The sequence below is a fragment of the Musca domestica genome, unplaced genomic scaffold (assembly GCF_030504385.1).
Source record: "Musca domestica strain aabys unplaced genomic scaffold, Musca_domestica.polishedcontigs.V.1.1 11, whole genome shotgun sequence".
In the NCBI taxonomy this organism is placed as follows: Eukaryota; Metazoa; Arthropoda; class Insecta; order Diptera; family Muscidae; genus Musca; species Musca domestica.
Window position 1 is genome coordinate 8046565 of NW_026712133.1, and position 21919 is coordinate 8068483.

Consider the following 21919-nt stretch of genomic DNA (forward strand, 5'->3'; position numbering starts at 1 on the left):
GTCCGGCAATCAACTTGATCCGGAACAGTTTCTAGAGTGCACCCATTCACTACATCCGTTACATCGCACCGAAACAGACCTGTGTTAGATGACGTTCTGACAAACCGCTCAGAACCATGATCCGGGGGTTTCATCTATCCCAAAAGAATTCGGAACTGGCATTCCGTGATATGCTGCTCCCAACGCAGAAAAATAAACACGAAGATGTATATACATGTATAGTTTACCGATCGATGTTCAGTTTTATACACAAAACTATGATAGTGTGCGAGGTGTGTGGAATTTCACATGGGATGTGTTTTGGTAGTCCATTACCGTAGCATCTCTACAAATTCCTCTTCTTCAACATCAGTTTAAATTCTCCCAAAAATCCCAAAATCAGAAAAGCAATGGCTTCAAAAATAAGACATAAATTCTGATAATGTCAATATAAAAAAACAAAAAAGGTTACTTATATATATTTTTTAATTTAATACTAAAATAGCTTAAAACAATTTTTTTAATGGGAAGGATGCATTAGTTTTCTATTTTTTGTCATTAAAGATTTAGGGTTAATGTTAGTAGCTTTCAGTTAGAGTGAGTTTAACACATCCAATTTATTTCGGTATTTAGTTCTTAGGTATGAGGTAATAAAGGGGAAAAGGACTTTGACAGCTTCATCAAACGGGTAAGGATACTTCACAGCAACTTAGATCCAGAATTTCTTTGATTGTTTGCAATTAAAAGTATTTTTGTAGTAATACATTTCCCAATAAATCAATGTCCGATTCGTGTAAACTTAAAAGATACAAATTAAGTTCGGTTAATTCGAAAAATACATCGCCAAAGTACTTTTATTTATTTAATACTTTCTCCTATATATGTTCATTATATTCGTTTTTTCCGTTCTAAGAATATTAATACTTCATATCGTAATTCCACAAATCATGTGAGTACTTTTGGCTTTTTCATTCCAACACTTTTTTCCTTTTATATAAGAATCAATTGAACTGGAAATTCCTTCAATCGTTCGTCGGCTTATTGACTTATCGAATAAAAAATCTTGATCAGTCTGTCTTTCAAGAATTGAATCATAGCAACTTGTAAATAAATATATATGTGTGTGCTTGTATTTCTTATGAATAAATCAATACAAGAGAATAAAGAATGCAATTTGCACTGCAGGAAGCACAGTACATTATGCAATAAGAGTTTTAAACTTACTGAACTTACTTATTGATGACATACTTCTGGCATTTGTACAAATCATACTAAAACATCCTTTTGCACCATTTCAATTCAATATTAAATTCATCAAAATATAAATATTGATTTTTCATTAAGAAAATAAATGTTATATTCATAATATTAGAAAATATTATTACATCGTAGCTGAGAAAATAATTGACTTAACTTTTTAGTATAATCCTTTGTTTAGGCTTTGTGGACATAAGCGCCTCTTTTGACTTCCGTTGGTCAAATTTAACAACAGATTTCTTCACATTTGCTGTTTGTCTTCTTTTTGTAAGTATAAAAGCTTTGGAAATTGATTTTTTTCATTTCAATTTCCACAGCTGATAAATATTTTTCCTGTCTGACACCAGTGACAAAACAATCGTTTTACACCTTATATTTTAAATGTTTAATGGACTTATTTTGTAAATCTTGCTTAATCTATTTGTTTTTCTTTTGTACGAATTCCAGCATCTTCATATCCTTACCATTATCGTGAAGCTCTTTTTTGTCTTCCACAGGATTTGTTTCCCAGGAGATCTGATTCTTTTTTCGCTTCCGAAGTACTTATATATCCAGTTCGTTTTAAATTAGATTCTCACTTTAAAAATATATTGGTATAACCATGGTACAATGAAGAAAAGGTAGGTCAACTTTGAAAAAATTGCAAGTATAGAGGTCTACCTGTTTGGCTTGTAATGTCAGAAATAGTATCAAAACAATAACAAAATCAAACAACTTGTTGCATTTATTTTGAATAAATAATTGAAAACCGCGAAAACTGAATGAAAGGTCAACACTTCTTTTCAAAACCAGGTTCTATATATCTCTAAAGGATTATTTCGCTACAAAAACTCTAGATTTTGTCGATGCATACAATGAAATAAACATTTTGAAAACATCCGAATTTGAATGTTTTCTGAACAATTTTTTTGTTATTGAAGAGAAAACACATACATAAACAAATAAAGATGACATATTAAGCCAAGAAAATAAAAAAATTGAAATCATATGGTATCATAGCCCTACCTTGATATCATTGTACCATGGGTATAACCATCATTATCCAACAATTTACAACAACCACTAGTTATGACAAAAACTATCGCATGTTTACAAAGATAAAAGAACAAAATATTTTTAACTTATGATATTGCAATTAATACTTTAACTCAATTGCATTGTCTATGGAAACCCTTACTCTGCGTTTACAAAACACAGGACAATAGATTTAATGTATTAATTGTCAAATACCAAACATTGTCCTATAAAGGTTCCGACAATTAAAAGAAATAAAACAAAATAATAAATGAAAAGCATACATTTTGTTTTTTTCTGATCATTGTGTTTGTTTATTATTTTATATTGTTTTTTAGCAATATTCACTTGTTTTTTTTTTAGTTGCTTTCTAATGTTGAAATTGTTTTAACATTCCTGCCCTTGGCTAATGCTCAACAGTAACAAAAATGCAGTAAACACAACTCAAAATAAAAACAATTTGTCTTATGTAATCGCCAGGTTACAATTCATAGAAATGGTCAACAATGGATACTTTTGTCAGTAAGGTACGAGTTGAAAACAGGTAAATTGATCAATGATATAAACATACTGGCGAGGCTTTTCATATTTATTTCAATTTTCACTAGAATGAACAATAACAAAAAATACATACATTTGTGTAATACTTGTCATTGCAGAACATATTTAGTCGTGTATACATGTATTTACACAGTTTTCGGTGATGCTTCTAGAGGTGAAGCATTTATGTGTGGCAAATTTAATTTTATGAAGCTACCGACATTTTTATCTACTAATTCATTTTTTTTGGTATCCTCTTTAGTTTCTGTGAAAAACCATCGCTTTTTATTCACAAGGAACAAAATCATTAGTAACGGCAGATGTAGGAGCAAAAAACGAAAAAGCTTTCGTGATGTTCCACTATTAGAGTCCTTGTAAAATTTGTAAGCTGCAAATAAAGAAAAAAAATTAATTATTATAAACACTTATATATTGTTGTAACTATTTATATAGAGATGGCAACCATATCATTATTACACTTTCATATGTCATTGTTATTATTCTTTCATGTCATCTGCATAACATACATACACTCATACATTGTAATTTCATCATTCTCTTTTTACCATCTTCATGTGTACAGATTGACACCATTTTGTATTAGTATGTCTTAAGCTTTTGTTAAATAAAGTAATTCTTAAAATGAGCAAGCGTGCCGCATTTTTAACTCAACCATCGTTCCCACGAATACAACAATTTGGCGACGAGAGTAAAACAAGATTGATCAAATTAAAATTAGCCAAGTGCAAGGTTAATATTTCAACAAAGTATAAGACGATGAATTCCACACAATTCCAAGCCTTTTTGAAAACGCAGGAAGCTTTGGTTGCGCAACTGGCGAGATTAACAACGGATGGTAGTCGCCACAGGAAAATCAGGGCAGTGGCAGCAACAACAGCATCAACACAGTGTTAGTACCCAATTTTGATATGTTTGACACAACGAAGGAAACATACCAAAATTACATCGAAAGGTTTTCGAATTACATAACCATGAAAGGTGTGCATGAAAATAAGGCGTACTGTGCAATGTTACTCCTTAATTCAATCGGGTCGAAATATTTTAACATGGTTACTGCGTTGGCGGCACCAAAGCATACATCACAGCTGAAGTACGACGAGCTGCTAAAGATTTTGGGAGATCATTTGGCTCCCAAAAGAAGTGTATTGGTTGCTCAACACAAATTCTTATCGATTTACCAGAGAGAAGGACAGTCTGTAGCCGAATTTGTGGCATCTCTTCGTGCAGAGATTGATGCATGCGAATTTGTCTCCCCGTGCGAATGTGGAATTTCCATTGCTAATGTTTTTCTAAGGGCACAGTTTATCCGAGGTATACACGACAACGGTATTCGGGAACAACTTCTCCAACCAAGTTCTGCGGAATTCGAAGAAATTGTTTTAAAAGCATTGGCATTGGAGGCAGCTAAGGTGGATGCTAGGGAATTGTCACAAGTCAACAGTTCTGTTGACATAAACAAAATTTTCAGCAAAAACAAGCCCCACAAAGCGAAATTCAAAAGGCCTGAAACTGTACGATCAGGTAAAATCAATTATGCGCAATTAGGAATTGCCGGGTTATGTTTACATTGTGGTAAAAATAATCATTATGCGAGAGAATGTCGATCTAGTAAAAATCTTAAATGTAACTTATGCAGTAAACGTGGTCATGTGGCTAAAGTATGCATAGCTACTCTTTTGGCAAATGGTCCTAATGCCGGACAAAATAAAAAGTTTTCGAACACCACAAATCAAGTTCAAAGTGTAGATCCCGGGTACGGAATTTTTAAAATTGTGGATGTGTACCAGAATGAATATACAGATGCACAACGATACTATGCTGATATTTCTATAGAAGGCAAGGTGGTAAGATTCGAAGTCGATTCAGGATCTGGATATTCATTTTTACCCAGAAGCCAATTCGCAAAATTAAATATGGATGACAAAATAACTCCAACAAAAATAGTTTTCCGATCCTATACGCAGAATAAATTCATTCCGGATGGAAAAGTTCGGGTCAATATTAAATTCAAAAACAGTACAATAAATGATGATATTTATATCGTTCCAGATGAGTGTTCTGCTTTAATTGGACGGACGTGGATACGCCGTCTAGGCACCAATTTGAATGAACTAGATGAGTGTGATTCAAATCCTGAAATGATTATTGTCGTGGGAAGCACAAACGATGTGCAAGAATTTGTGACCGAATTTGCTAGTGTTTTTCAACAAAACATTGGGTGCATTCCCAATTATAAAGTCACTCTAAAATTGCGGGATAATGCTACTCCAGTGTACACAAAAGAGCGTCAAATTCCATATGCATTGACAGAGCGTGTCAATAAAGAGCTTGACGAACTGGAGAAAGCTTCTATAATTACAAAAATTTCAAACAGCGATTGGGGATCGCCATTAGTCGTAATTCCTAAGGCGGATGGTGGGGTACGTTTATGCGTCGACTACAAGGTGGGCGTAAATCAACGCCTAGTAGATGCACATTATCCAATTCGGAAAATCGATGAAATTTTCAACAGTCTAAGAGACTCTAAATTCTTTTGTCGTCTAGATTTATACAAGGCATATCTACATGTACCCGTCGATGATATGTCCAGCGAGATACAAACTATATCAACTCATAGAGGCACATATAAAATGAATCGCCTTTCCTTCGGGATTAAAACCGCACCCGCGGAGTTCAATAGAATAATAGACCAAATATTAAGGGAACCTCCTAAAACAGAATCGTACTTTGGCGATATCGTTGTTCATGGTGCTACATTGGAAGAGTGCAAGTCCAATTTGAGAGCATGCTTGACAAAATTGAGTAAATACGATCTGCATTTAAACATGGCAAAATGTAAATTCTTCGAAGAACAAATCGAGTTTTTGGGACACACCATACGTCACAATAAGGTGCAAAAGTCCTTATCAAAAGTACAGGCTATTTTGGAAATGCCTAAACCTGAGTGCGTAGAAGACGTTCGCCGGTTCCTCGGAATGGTGACGTATTACTCAAGATTCATACCAAACTCAGCTACGATTACAACTCCATTACGACACCTATTGCGGAAGAATGCTGTCTTTAAATGGTCAATAAATCTTTTGAAACATTAAAAGCAGAAATCGCTAGTGATCGTGTACTAACACTTTTCAACCCCGATTTACCATTGCAGCTTGCATGTGACGCTAGTCCCACAGGGATAGCAGGAGTGTTGTCGCACATCATAAACGATGAAGAAAGACCCATAGCGTTCGCTTCGAGGTCGCTAACGTCGGCGGAGAAAAATTACTCTCAATTAGATTGAGAAGCGTTAGCTATTGTTTACGCTGTACAACACTTCCATGAATACGTCTACGGCAGACTATTCAAATTGATCACGGATAACCAGCCATTGTCAAGAATATTCCACCAACATTCGAAATTGCCTCAAATGACATCTTCGCGACTTCAGCGGTACGCAACATTTTTAACAGGTTATAACTATGAAGTCGTCACTAAGAGGAGCGAGGAAAACGTGAATGCGGATTGCCTATCTAGGGCACCATTGGAAATAGGTACTCAAACTTTAAATTTTCTTGATAATGAAGTGCATTCTATATGCGTATCAACTATTCAACAAATCAATTCTATAAAATTAAACTTCAACGCTCTTCGTGAAGCAACAAAAAGAGATGAAAAACTCTCGAAAATCATCAACACATTGCAAAAATCGGATATTGTTGACTCCGAATTCACAATTGATTGCAACAATTGATTGCAACTTCAACAATCTGTTTTGGAAGAACTCCATTACACACATATCGGCATCACAAAGATGAAACAATTGGCAAGACGATATGTGTATTGGACATCAATCGATAGAGATATCGAAAACTTTGTACGGAAATGTTCTGCTTGTGCAGAAGTGAAGAAGAGCCCTCCAAAAGTGGTCCTACACCCCTGGGAAGAACCTGAAACCAATTGGCAGCGTATTCACATTGATTACGCAGGACCGTATCAAGGGTATTTCTTTTTGGTAGTAGTAGATGCCAAATCAAAATGGGCTGAGGTCGGAGTATCTTCTTCTGCACCAACTTCATCATCAACAATTCAAATATTGGAAAATATGTTTTCAAGGAATGGTTTTCCAGATGTAGTCGTTTCTGACAACGCTACAATTTTCAAAAGTGAAGAATTCACAAAATTTTGTAGGCATCGCGGAATTTTCCAAAAATTCATTGCGCCAGGCCATCCTGCGACAAATGGCCTAGCCGAGAGAAACATCCAGACATTAAAACAACGTTTAACATCGATGTCAAATGACCCCGCGACAATGTCGACGAAAATTCGAGAAATTTTATTTAGATATCGGGCCACGCCTCTCCGAAATGGAAAAACCCCTTCAGAAATGTATTTAGGAAGGCAAATAAAGATTCAATTAGATGCACTAAAACCACTGAAATTAACATCAACCAAATCTACAATAACATCGGCAAGAAAATTAGGTGAGGGAGACCGAGTGCAAGCGCGATACTACACAGCCAACAAATCGATTTGGAAATTCGGTGTGGTAGCTAAGAAGCTAGGTAATCTTCATTATATAATCAAGCTTGACAATGGATTTGTCTTCAAACGCCACATAAACCAGCTCCGTTTATCTAATACGCCAATTCCAAAGACTGCGGAAAATTCACCTTCCGATTCGCCTTCAAACAACACTCAACAAATGGGTATACAATTTTTCCAGCAACCAGTAATAAGCTCATACGTACCACCAGATGGAAGCGAAGTTCCTCCAGATTTGGAATGCACAGATCCTACAACATCATCTTCAGCATCACCCTCAAGAAACGGACAACATACCGAAGAGCTGTCAAACTCCAATGAAGAGTCTGAAGTTGCAGACACCCCAAGTCGTCGAACATCTGCAAGGCAACGTAGACCCCCCCAGTATTTTGGCGATTATATTCGACATTAAAATATGTTCCGTTTAAGTGAGGGAGAACTGTTGTAACTATTTATATAGAGATGGCAACCATATCATTATTACACTTTCATATCATCATCATCTGCATAACATACATACACTCATACATTGTAATTTCATCATTCTCTTTTTACCATCTTCATGTGTACAGATTGACACCATTTTGTATTAGTATGTCTTAAGCTTTTGTTAAATAAAGTAATTCTTAAAATAAGCAAGCGTGCCGCATTTTTAACTCAACCATCGTTCCCACGAATACAACATATATATAGTTTTTACTTTATTAAGAAATAAAATATATAGAATACTCTAATATTTATTGGAGATATTTAAATTTATAAGACATTTATTAATGTGTTCCAAATATCACTGTTGCTTTTTACCTCTGTTTAGTATACATGTGACTTTTCTCCGGTAAGATTTTCTCAAAACGATCCAGTTTAATTCATAAATTGGAACAAAAATAACAACGATTTTCGATAAAACGATAAAACTGTAAAAATTCGCAGAATTTATATTTTCTACATTTTTCTTAATGTTTTAGGCACTATGAATACAAAGTAGGATAAGTTTGAGAAAGTAGGGTATAGAGGGATTGAGGAATGTACTGACAAAATTACGATCAAGACAAACCCAACAACTCGATTCGTTTATTTAATTTTTGAATAAATTAATAAACAAAAAAAGTTAAAATAAACGAAATGTCACATTTATTCCGGTAATAGGCGTGTATGCAACATAACGTTCCAGTAAAGTTTATTCTCACTCGAAAATTATTACAATATTAGATGATTGTTTTCTGAAAAATAATTAAAATATTCAAATTATTGGCTGATTATAAATCATAATCAACTTGACTCGATCTCATTTAATGGAATTTGGTTTATCGGACATTTTGTAATAATTTGTACAACACTTTTTGAAAGTACATACCTAAACTGCAGTTCTGATTTTATGGTCTAATATAAACCAGTCTTTTTCGCCATAAAAGGGGCTAAGGGCTCCCAGAAACCTGTGAGATTTTTGTTTTACAGTTTTAAGCAATATTGTAGCCCTATGCTTTTGAAACTTATGTGTAGAAGGAACCAATCAGATAATCGCATAAAGATCAATAAAATATTACAAGTTTTACATTGTGATGTTGTAAAATTTTTGTTGTAGTGTGTTGTTTCAGGGTTATTTTTCCATATTCCTTTCACAACACACGTATCAAACACTGTTAACACGGACAGTTTACTTTTTTATTTTACTGCTCAAAACCATGAGCTAGCACATGAGTCCACAAAAGAGAACATTTAAAAGAAAATTAATATTCTGTTTTTCTTTATATTATAATATTTTTTTAAATTCTTTTTAAATATAAAGGTGATCCAAAAGTATTAATGAATCTTATAATTAGCAATAAATAAATAACGTTTTAACACTGATTCATTGATGCTTTCTACAAGCAAAGAGAAGGCTGAATCATTTCTTTAAAGTTTTGATTTCCCACTTGCAATGGGAAAAATCCAGATAAATCTATCTAATAAGTAGAACAAAAACATTCAAAACAGAAAACTAGATCAAAGTACATTCATCGCAAAATCTTTTGATTTTCTTCACCATTATTTAAATAAAACAAAAAAAGCACGAGTTTTTGGTTGATTATAATTGTTTTAAGTATTTTTACAGCACTGCTAAACCAAAATAAATTTTTTCCTTCTTCTTGCTCAGTACTTAAGTAGAATTTTGTGTTTTATAATAGTTAAAAACATTTATTCCCAACGGCGAATTTACATTTTTCAATTAATCTCGGTTTTTTGTTTTTTCATCCCTCAGTGCGGCGTCAACAGCAGCTATGCCCAGCCATTTTTTGTCATCGTCTTTGCGTAGAAGTGCCCTTTGGTTGATGTTAATTTAGGCTAGTAGTGGAATTTTCTAACTCATTTTTTTGAGTTACAGACAAAAGTCGGTAAAATTAAAATGCTTTTAATTTCGGTAATTAACTAAATTTGTCGGTAACTTAGCGACTCCACCTCGGAACGGTACAGAACACTACGGTACAGTATCATGCTGTTTATTTTCGAACGCTGGTTTTGTGTTCTTCAAATCTGGTTCTAACTCCATGTTCAAACTTGGCCGGAGTAGTTCTCTGCACGTCCTCAAACAGTATGGCATAATTGACCGTATCAAATGCCTTTGATAGGTCAAGGGCTTCCAACGCTGTTCTGTCACACGGTTGGATCTGGTTTAAACCTCGATTGATGTGTGTTGAAATGGCGTGCAATGCGGTTGCGGATGGAAAAATTTCAACATCACCCATCGTAAACTTTGGCGGTGCCTTCTCGGCGGAAAGACATCTGATACGACGTAGTAATCTTCGCTTCGCCCTATCGTTCTCGCGGTGGCCGACAAATTGTCGGTTAAAATATTCAGCGCACCTCTTCGGATCAGTCACCGTTACATCATTAAACGTAACTAAGGTCATATACTTCTTTTATTCAGGGTTCGAGAGTGATTTACTTACTCGGTTCCAATGTTGCAACACTTCAGATGGTCTACCTAATGTTTTTAAATTAAGTGTCATTCCAAAATTGTTCAAAAAATTAATTACTGCAGTAATTTCATTTAAAATTCCATCTATATTGAGTCCATATCAGCATGGTTTTCGTAGTGGTCTTTCAACTGATTTTAGTAAAGCTTTTGATAGGGTTAACCATAATTTCCTAATATTTAAATTAAATTACACAAAATAGATCAGAAATAGTTTTGTTTGAAGGGTATCTATCCAAATCGAGTAACGTTCCATCGGATGTTCCGCAAGGAAGTCACCTTGGACCGGTCCTCTTTCTTTTATTTATCAACGATTTACCTAATTCTATAAATTACTCGAAATTGTTAATGTACGCAGATGATGTTAAATTATACATTTCCGATAATTGTGATAAACAATCTAGTTTACTTCAAAACGATTTAGATAGCCTTTTTTAATGGTGCAGGTTAAATTGTATGGATTTAAATTTAAGCAAATGTAAGCATATGTGCTTCTCCAGATCTTCTCCTCTGATATTGCAATATAATATTGACGTTCATTCATTATCAACTGTAGATTCATTTGTCGATCTTGACCTCTTGATGGATCCAAAATTAAATTTTAATAGCCATGTAATAACAATAGTAAATAAAGCAAATGGTGTTTTAGGTTTTGTTAAACGGTGGGCCAAAGAATTTTCTGATCCATATATAACAAAACAGTTATTTACGTCTCCTGTTAGACCTCTGTCAGAATACGGTTCTGTTGTATGGGATCCTCAATATGCAATATACTCAGATAAAATAGAATCCGTGCAAAAACTATTTTTGCTATTAGCCTTACGAGGTTTACATTGAAATAGTAATTTTGTTTTTCCTTCTTATGCTAGTAGGCTAAAATTAATTAGATTGCCTACACTTATGATCTCCATGTTGATCTCCATGTTTGTACTAAAAATATTAAATGGTAATATACCTTCAGATTTCCGAATCTTATCATTTAGAATTAATGTTCCGTTTAGATCTAGTAGGTACTACCAATTATTATATACCGATTTTTCACCGCACGAACCTCTTAGTAAAATGTGTGTTTACTTTAATTATTAAAAGTTATTAAATCTAGTATAATTTTATTTTAATTTAACAAACTAGCTGATGAATTAGATTCTGTAGCTGGTTTTCAACTTCCTACTAAATTCCCATTATGATGTGGATCATGTTGTTTACGCGATCCCTGCGTAAAGGGAGGTCGCCCCCCCTTGGAGTTCGTTGCAATCAAATTCCAAGAACGATGCACAATCCGAAATTGGAACACCAACGTGTGGCTTGAGATGCTGCGGTATGGGTCCTGTTCGGGAGACTGCGGTGGTGTTCCGTCTTTCGACGAAGACTCTGATGAGGACAACGAAGACGTGGACTCGCTAGGGACTACGTTGCTGCTACACATAACAACATAATCCCTATCGATGTAGTCTCGCAATCAACTTGATCCGGAACAGTTTCTAGAGTGCACCCATTCACTACATCCGTTACATCGCACCGAAACAGACCTGTGTTAGATGACGTTCTGACAAACCGCTCAGAACCATGATCCGGGGGTTTCATCTATCCCAAAAGAATTCGGAACTGGCATTCCGTGATATGCTGCTCCCAACGCAGAAAAATAAACACGAACATGTATATACATGTATAGTTTACCGATCGATGTTCAGTTTTATACACAAAACTATGATAGTGTGCGAGGTGTGTGGAATTTCACATGGGATGTGTTTTGGTAGTCCATTACCGTAACATCTCTACAAATTCCTCTTCTTCAACATCAGTTTAAATTCTCCCAAAAATCCCAAAATCAGAAAAGCAATGGCTTCAAAAATAAGACATAGATCCAGAATTTCTTTGATTATTTGCAATTAAAAGTATTTTTGTAGTAATACATTTCCCAATAAATCAATGTCCGATTCGTGTAAACTTAAAAGATACAAATTAAGTTCGGTTAATTCGAAAAATACATCGCCAAAGTACTTTTATTTATTTAATACTTTCTCCTATATATGTTCATTATATTCGTTTTTTCCGTTCTAAGAATATTAATACTTCATATCGTAATTCCACAAATCATGTGAGTACTTTTGGCTTTTTCATTCCAACACTTTTTTCCTTTTATATAAGAATCAATTGAACTGGAAATTCCTTCAATCGTTCGTCGGCTTATTGACTTATCGAATAAAAAATCTTGATCAGTCTGTCTTTCAAGAATTGAATCATAGCAACTTGTAAATAAATATATATGTGTGTGCTTGTATTTCTTATGAATAAATCAATACAAGAGAATAAAGAATGCAATTTGCACTGCAGGAAGCACAGTACATTATGCAATAAGAGTTTTAAACTTACTGAACTTACTTATTGATGACATACTTCTGGCATTTGTACAAATCATACTAAAACATCCTTTTGCACCATTTCAATTCAATATTAAATTCATCAAAATATAAATATTGATTTTTCATTAAGAAAATAAATGTTATATTCATAATATTAGAAAATATTATTACATCGTAGCTGAGAAAATAATTGACTTAACTTTTTAGTATAATCCTTTGTTTAGGCTTTGTGGACATAAGCGCCTCTTTTGACTTCCGTTGGTCAAATTTAACAACAGATTTCTTCACATTTGCTGTTTGTCTTCTTTTTGTAAGTATAAAAGCTTTGGAAATTGATTTTTTTCATTTCAATTTCCACAGCTGATAAATATTTTTCCTGTCTGACACCAGTGACAAAACAATCGTTTTACACCTTATATTTTAAATGTTTAACGGACTTATTTTGTAAATCTTGCTTCATCTATTTGTTTTTCTTTTGTACGAATTCCAGCATCTTCATATCCTTACCATTATCGTGAAGCTCTTTATTGTCTTCCACAGGATTTGTTTCCCAGGAGATCTGATTCTTTTTTCGCTTCCGAAGTACTTATATCCAGTTCGTTTTAAATTAGATTCTCACTTTAAAAATATATTGGTATAACCATCATTATCCAACAAATTTACAACAACACTAGTTATGACAAAAACTATCGCATGTTTACAAAGATAAAATAACAAAATATTTTTAACTTATGATATTGCAATTAATACTTTAACTCAATTGCATTGTCTATGGAAACCCTTACTCTGCGTTTACAAAACACAGGACAATAGATTTAATGTATTAATTGTCAAATACCAAACATTGTCCTATAAAGGTTCCGACAATTAAAAGAAATAAAACAAAATAATAAATGAAAAGCATACATTTTGTTTTTTTCTGATCTCTTGTGTTTGTTTATTATTTTATATTGTTTTTTAGCAATATTCAGTTGTTTTTTCTAGTTTCTTTCTAATGTTGAAATTGTTTTAACATTCCTGCCCTTGGCTAATGCTCAACATCGCGTAATCGCCAGGTTACAATTTATAGAAATGGTCAACAATGGATACTTTTGTCAGTAAGGTACGAGTTGAAAACAGGTAAATTGATCAATGATATAAACATACTGGCGAGGTTTTTCACATTTATTTCAATTTTCACTAGAATGAACAATAACAAAAAATACATACATTTGTGTAATACTTGTCATTGCAGAACATATTTAGTCGTGTATATGTACATGTATTTACACAGTTTTCGGTGATGCTTCTAGAGGTGAAGCATTTATGTGTGGCAAATTCAATTTTATGAAGCTACCGACATTTTTATCTACTAATTCATTTTTTTGGTATCCTCTTTAGTTTCTGTGAAAAACCATCGCTTTTTATTCACAAGGAACAAAATCATTAGTAACGGCAGATGTAGGAGCAAAAAACGAAAAAGCTTTCGTGATGTTCCACTATTAGAGTCCTTGTAAAATTTGTAAGCTGCAAATAAAGAAAAAAATTAATTATTATAAACACTTATATATATAGTTTTTACTTTATTAAGAAATAAAATATATAGAATACTCTAATATTTATTGGAGATATTTAAATTTATAAGACATTTATTAATGTGTTCCAAATATCACTGTTGCTTTTTACCTCTGTTTAGTATACATGTGACTTTTCTCCGGTAAGATTTTCTCAAAACGATCCAGTTTAATTCATAAATTGGAACAAAAATAACAACGATTTTCGATAAAACGATAAAACTGTAAAAATTCGCAGAATTTATATTTTCTACATTTTTCTTAATGTTTTAGGCACTATGAATACAAAGTAGGATAAGTTTGAGAAAGTAGGGTATAGAGGGATTGAGGAATGTACTGACAAAATTACGATCAAGACAAACCCAACAACTCGATTCGTTTATTTAATTTTTGAATAAATTAATAAACAAAAAAAGTTAAAATAAACGAAATGTCACATTTATTCCGGTAATAGGCGTGTATGCAACATAACGTTCCAGTAAAGTTTATTCTCACTCGAAAATTATTACAATATTAGATGATTGTTTTCTGAAAAATAATTAAAATATTCATATTATTGGCTGATTATAAATCATAATCAACTTGACTCGATCTCATTTAATGGAATTTGGTTTATCGGACATTTTGTAATAATTTGTACAACACTTTTTGAAAGTACATACCTAAACTGCAGTTCTGATTTTATGGTCTAATATAAACCAGTCTTTTTCGCCATAAAAGGGGCTAAGGGCTCCCAGAAACCTGTGAGATTTTTGTTTTACAGTTTTAAGCAATATTGTAGCCCTATGCTTTTGAAACTTATGTGTAGAAGGAACCAATCAGATAATCGCATAAAGATCAATAAAATATTACAAGTTTTACATTGTGATGTTGTAAAATTTTTGTTGTAGTGTGTTGTTTCAGGGTTATTTTCCCATATTCCTTTCACAACACACGTATCAATCACTGTTAACACGGACAGTTTACTTTTTTATTTTACTGCTCAAAACCATGAGCTAGCACATGAGTTCACAAAAGAGAACATTTAAAAGAAAATTAATATTCTGTTTTTCTTTATATTATAATATTTTTTTAAATTCTTTTTAAATATAAAGGTGATCCAAAAGTATTAATGAATCTTATAATTAGCAATAAATAAATAACGTTTTAACACTGATTCATTGATGCTTTCTACAAGCAAAGAGAAGGCTGAATCATTTCTTTAAAGTTTTGATTTCCCACTTGCAATGGGAAAAATCCAGATAAATCTATCTAATAAGTAGAACAAAAACATTCAAAACAGAAAACTAGATCAAAGTACATTCATCGCAAAATCTTTTGATTTTCTTCACCATTATTTAAATAAAACAAAAAAAGCACGAGTTTTTGGTTGATTATAATTGTTTTAAGTATTTTTACAGCACTGCTAAACCAAAATAAATTTTTTCCTTCTTCTTGCTCAGTACTTAAGTAGAATTTTGTGTTTTATAATAGTTAAAAACATTTATTCCCAACGGCGAATTTACATTTTTCAATTAATCTCGGTTTTTTGTTTTTTCATCCCTCAGTGCGGCGTCAACAGCAGCTATGCCCAGCCATTTTTTGTCATTGTCTTTGCGTAGAAGTGCCCTTTGGTTGATGTTAATTTAGGCTAGTAGTGGAATTTTCTAACTCATTTTTTTGAGTTACAGACAAAAGTCGGTAAAATTAAAATGCTTTTAATTTCGGTAATTAACTAAATTTGTCGGTAACTTAGCGACTCCACCTCGGAACGGTACAGAACACTACGGTACAGTATCATGCTGTTTATTTTCGAACGCTGGTTTTGTGTTCTTCAAATCTGGTTCTAACTCCATGTTCAAACTTGGCCGGAGTAGTTCTCTGCACGTCCTCAAACAGTATGGCATAATTGACCGTATCAAATGCCTTTGATAGGTCAAGGGCTTCCAACGCTGTTCTGTCACACGGTTGGATCTGGTTTAAACCTCGATTGATGTGTGTTGAAATGGCGTGCAATGCGGTTGCGGATGGAAAAATTTCAACATCACCCATCGTAAACTTTGGCGGTGCCTTCTCGGCGGAAAGACATCTGATACGACGTAGTAATCTTCGCTTCGCCCTATCGCTCTCGCGGTGGCCGACAAATTGTCGGTTAAAATATTTAGCGCACCTCTTCGGATCAGTCACCGTTACATCATTAAACGTAACTAAGGTCATATACTTCTTTTATTCAGGGTTCGAGAGTGATTTACTTACTCGGTTCCAATGTTGCAACACTTCAGATGGTCTACCTAATGTTTTTAAATTAAGTGTCATTCCAAAATTGTTCAAAAAATTAATTACTGCAGTAATTTCATTTAAAATTCCATCTATATTGAGTCCATATCAGCATGGTTTTCGTAGTGGTCTTTAAACTGATTTTAGTAACGCTTTTGATAGGGTTAACCATAATTTCCTAATATTTAAATTAAATTACACAAAATAGATCAGAAATAGTTTTGTTTGAAGGGTATCTATCCAAATCGAGTAACGTTCCATCGGATGTTCCGCAAGGAAGTCACCTTGGACCGGTCCTCTTTCTTTTATTTATCAACGATTTACCTAATTCTATAAATTACTCGAAATTGTTAATGTACGCAGATGATGTTAAATTATACATTTCCGATAATTGTGATAAACAATCTAGTTTACTTCAAAACGATTTAGATAGCCTTTTTTAATGGTGCAGGTTAAATTGTATGGATTTAAATTTAAGCAAATGTAAGCATATGTGCTTCTCCAGATCTTCTCCTCTGATATTGCAATATAATATTGACGTTCATTCATTATCAACTGTAGATTCATTTGTCGATCTTGACCTCTTGATGGATCCAAAATTAAATTTTAATAGCCATGTAATAACAATAGTAAATAAAGCAAATGGTGTTTTAGGTTTTGTTAAACGGTGGGCCAAAGAATTTTCTGATCCATATATAACAAAACAGTTATTTACGTCTCCTGTTAGACCTCTGTCAGAATACGGTTCTGTTGTATGGGATCCTCAATATGCAATATACTCAGATAAAATAGAATCCGTGCAAAAACTATTTTTGCTATTAGCCTTACGAGGTTTACATTGAAATAGTAATTTTGTTTTTCCTTCTTATGCTAGTAGGCTAAAATTAATTAGATTGCCTACACTTATGATCTCCATGTTGATCTCCATGTTTGTACTAAAAATATTAAATGGTAATATACCTTCAGATTTCCGAATCTTATCATTTAGAATTAATGTTCCGTTTAGATCTAGTAGGTACTACCAATTATTATATACCGATTTTTCACCGCACGAACCTCTTAGTAAAATGTGTGTTTACTTTAATTATTAAAAGTTATTAAATCTAGTATAATTTTATTTTAATTTAACAAACTAGCTGATGAATTAGATTCTGTAGCTGGTTTTCAACTTCCTACTAAATTCCCATTATGATGTGGATCATGTTGTGTACGCGATCCCTGCGTAAAGGGAGGTCGCCCCCCCCCCCCCCCCTTGGAGTTCGTTGCAATCAAATTCCAAGAACGATGCACAACCCGAAATTGGAACACCAACGTGTGGCGTGAGATGCTGCGGTATGGGTCCTGTTCGGGAGACTGCGGTGGTGTTCCGTCTTTCGACGAAGACTCTGATGAGGACAACGAAGACGTGGACTCGCTAGGGACTACGTTGCTGCTACACATAACAACATAATCCCTATCGATGTAGTCTCGCAATCAACTTGATCCGGAACAGTTTCTAGAGTGCACCCATTCACTACATCCGTTACATCGCACCGAAACAGACCTGTGTTAGATGACGTTCTGACAAACCGCTCAGAACCATGATCCGGGGGTTTCATCTATCCCAAAAGAATTCGGAACTGGCATTCCGTGATATGCTGCTCCCAACGCAGAAAAATAAACACGAAGATGTATATACATGTATAGTTTACCGATCGATGTTCAGTTTTATACACAAAACTATGATAGTGTGCGAGGTGTGTGGAATTTCACATGGGATGTGTTTTGGTAGTCCATTACCGTAGCATCTCTACAAATTCCTCTTCTTCAACATCAGTTTAAATTCTCCCAAAAATCCCAAAATCAGAAAAGCAATGGCTTCAAAAATAAGACATAAATTCTGATAATGTCAATATAAAAAAACAAAAAAGGCTTAAAACAATTTTTTTAATGGGAAGGATGCATTAGTTTTCTATTTTTTGTCATTAAAGATTTAGGGTTAATGTTAGTAGCTTTCAGTTAGAGTGAGTTTAACACATCCAATTTATTTCGGTATTTAGTTCTTAGGTATGAGGTAATAAAGGGGAAAAGGACTTTGACAGCTTCATCAAACGGGTAAGGATACTTCACAGCAACTTAGATCCAGAATTTCTTTGATTGTTTGCAATTAAAAGTATTTTTGTAGTAATACATTTCCCAATAAATCAATGTCCGATTCGTGTAAACTTAAAAGATACAAATTAAGTTCTGTTAATTCGAAAAATACATCGCCAAAGTACTTTTATTTATTTAATACTTTCTCCTATATATGTTCATTATATTCGTTTTTTCCGTTCTAAGAATATTAATACTTCATATCGTAATTCCACAAATCATGTGAGTACTTTTGGCTTTTTCATTCCAACACTTTTTTCCTTTTATATAAGAATCAATTGAACTGGAAATTCCTTCAATCGTTCGTCGGCTTATTGACTTATCGAATAAAAAATCTTGATCAGTCTGTCTTTCAAGAATTGAATCATAGCAACTTGTAAATAAATATATATGTGTGTGCTTGTATTTCTTATGAATAAATCAATACAAGAGAATAAAGAATGCAATTTGCACTGCAGGAAGCACAGTACATTATGCAATAAGAGTTTTAAACTTACTGAACTTACTTATTGATGACATACTTCTGGCATTTGTACAAATCATACTAAAACATCCTTTTGCACCATTTCAATTCAATATTAAATTCGTCAAAATATAAATATTGATTTTTCATTAAGAAAATAAATGTTATATTCATAATATTAGAAAATATTATTACATCGTAGCTGAGAAAATAATTGACTTAACTTTTTAGTATAATCCTTTGTTTAGGCTTTGTGGACATAAGCGCCTCTTTTGACTTCCGTTGGTCAAATTTAACAACAGATTTCTTCACATTTGCTGTTTGTCTTCTTTTTGTAAGTATAAAAGCTTTGGAAATTGATTTTTTTCATTTCAATTTCCACAGCTGATAAATATTTTTCCTGTCTGACACCAGTGACAAAACAATCGTTTTACACCTTATATTTTAAATGTTTAACGGACTTATTTTGTAAATCTTGCTTCATCTATTTGTTTTTCTTTTGTACGAATTCCAGCATCTTCATATCCTTACCATTATCGTGAAGCTCTTTTTTGTCTTCCACAGGATTTGTTTCCCAGGAGATCTGATTCTTTTTTCGCTTCCGAAGTACTTATATCCAGTTCGTTTTAAATTAGATTCTCACTTTAAAAATATATTGGTATAACCATCATTATCCAACAATTTACAACAACCACTAGTTATGACAAAAACTATCGCATGTTTACAAAGATAAAATAACAAAATATTTTTAACTTATGATATTGCAATTAATACTTTAACTCAATTGCATTGTCTATGGAAGCCCTTACTCTGCGTTTACAAGACACAGGACAATAGATTTAATGTATTAATTGTCAAATACCAAACATTGTCCTATAAAGGTTCCGACAATTAAAAGAAATAAAACAAAATAATAAATGAAAAGCATACATTTTGTTTTTTTTCTGATCTCTTGTGTTTGTTTATTATTTTATATTGTTTTTTTTTAGCAATATTCAGTTGTTTTTTCTAGTTTCTTTCTAATGTTGAAATTGTTTTAACATTCCTGCCCTTGGCTAATGCTCAACAGTAACAAAAATGCAGTAAACACAACTCAAATTAAAATCAATTTGTCTTATGTAATCGCCAGGTTACAATTTATAGAAATGGTCAACAATGGATACTTTTGTCAGTAAGGTACGAGTTGAAAACAGGTAAATTGATCAATGATATAAACATACTGGCGAGGTTTTTCACATTTATTTCAATTTTCACTAGAATGAACAATAACAAAAAATACATACATTTGTGTAATACTTGTCATTGCAGAACATATTTAGTCGTGTATATGTACATGTATTTACACAGTTTTCGGTGATGCTTCTAGAGGTGAAGCATTTATGTGTGGCAAATTTAATTTTATGAAGCTACCGACATTTTTATCTACTAATTCATTTTTTTGGTATCCTCTTTAGTTTCTGTGAAAAACCATCGCTTTTTATTCACAAGGAACAAAATCATTAGTAACGGCAGATGTAGGAGCAAAAAACGAAAAAGCTTTCGTGATGTTCCACTATTAGAGTCCTTGTAAAATTTGTAAGCTGCAAATAAAGAAAAAAATTAATTATTATAAACACTTATATATATAGTTTTTACTTTATTAAGAAATAAAATATATAGAATACTCTAATATTTATTGGAGATATTTAAATTTATAAGACATTTATTAATGTGTTCCAAATATCACTGTTGCTTTTTACCTCTGTTTAGTATACATGTGACTTTTCTCCGGTAAGATTTTCTCAAAACGATCCAGTTTAATTCATAAATTGGAACAAAAATAACAACGATTTTCGATAAAACGATAAAACTGTAAAAATTCGCAGAATTTATATTTTCTACATTTTTCTTAATGTTTTAGGCACTATGAATACAAAGTAGGATAAGTTTGAGAAAGTAGGGTATAGAGGGATTGAGGAATGTACTGACAAAATTACGATCAAGACAAACCCAACAACTCGATTCGTTTATTTAATTTTTGAATAAATTAATAAACAAAAAAAGTTAAAATAAACGAAATGTCACATTTATTCCGGTAATAGGCGTGTATGCAACATAACGTTCCAGTAAAGTTTATTCTCACTCGAAAATTATTACAATATTAGATGATTGTTTTCTGAAAAATAATTAAAATATTCATATTATTGGCTGATTATAAATCATAATCAACTTGACTCGATCTCATTTAATGGAATTTGGTTTATCGGACATTTTGTAATAATTTGTACAACACTTTTTGAAAGTACATACCTAAACTGCAGTTCTGATTTTATGGTCTAATATAAACCAGTCTTTTTCGCCATAAAAGGGGCTAAGGGCTCCCAGAAACCTGTGAGATTTTTGTTTTACAGTTTTAAGCAATATTGTAGCCCTATGCTTTTGAAACTTATGTGTAGAAGGAACCAATCAGATAATCGCATAAAGATCAATAAAATATTACAAGTTTTACATTGTGATGTTGTAAAATTGTTGTTGTAGTGTGTTGTTTCAGGGTTATTTTTTCATATTCCTTTCACAACACACGTATCAAACACTGTTAACACGGACAGTTTACTTTTTTATTTTACTGCTCAAAACCATGAGCTAGCACATGAGTCCACAAAAGAGAACATTTAAAAGAAAATTAATATTCTGTTTTTCTTTATATTATAATATTTTTTTAAATTCTTTTTAAATATAAAGGTGATCCAAAAGTATTAATGAATCTTATAATTAGCAATAAATAAATAACGTTTTAACACTGATTCATTGATGCTTTCTACAAGCAAAGAGAAGGCTGAATCATTTCTTTAAAGTTTTGATTTCCCACTTGCAATGGGAAAAA

The 21919-nt window shown here is 32.8% G+C and overlaps 1 protein-coding gene and 1 long non-coding RNA gene across 4 annotated transcripts in view; both read right to left on the reverse strand.

Moving 5' to 3' along the window:
- Positions 1–2799: 2799 nt before the first annotated feature.
- Positions 2800–19939, reverse strand: LOC131806436 (uncharacterized). 2 transcript variants are annotated; one of them, XR_009344036.1, is made up of 3 exons: positions 19281–19939; positions 12852–14157; positions 2800–3178 (listed from the first exon to the last, which is right to left on the reverse strand). It is a non-coding gene; the product is annotated as an uncharacterized LOC131806436 (long non-coding RNA). The 2 variants fall into 2 exon arrangements; XR_009344037.1 differs by lacking the exon at positions 19281–19939 and adding an exon at positions 14317–14570.
- A 341-nt stretch (positions 19940–20280) lies between these two features.
- The window catches only part of LOC101895325 (protoheme IX farnesyltransferase, mitochondrial), a 39136-nt gene continuing 37497 nt past the window's right edge, over positions 20281–21919 (reverse strand). For both annotated transcript variants that reach the window (XM_059130524.1, XM_059130520.1), the window contains one exon: positions 20281–20636. In XM_059130524.1, coding sequence (XP_058986507.1) covers positions 20482–20636 — 155 coding nt within the window. In that variant the 3' untranslated portion in view covers positions 20281–20481. The remainder of the gene's footprint in view (positions 20637–21919) is intronic.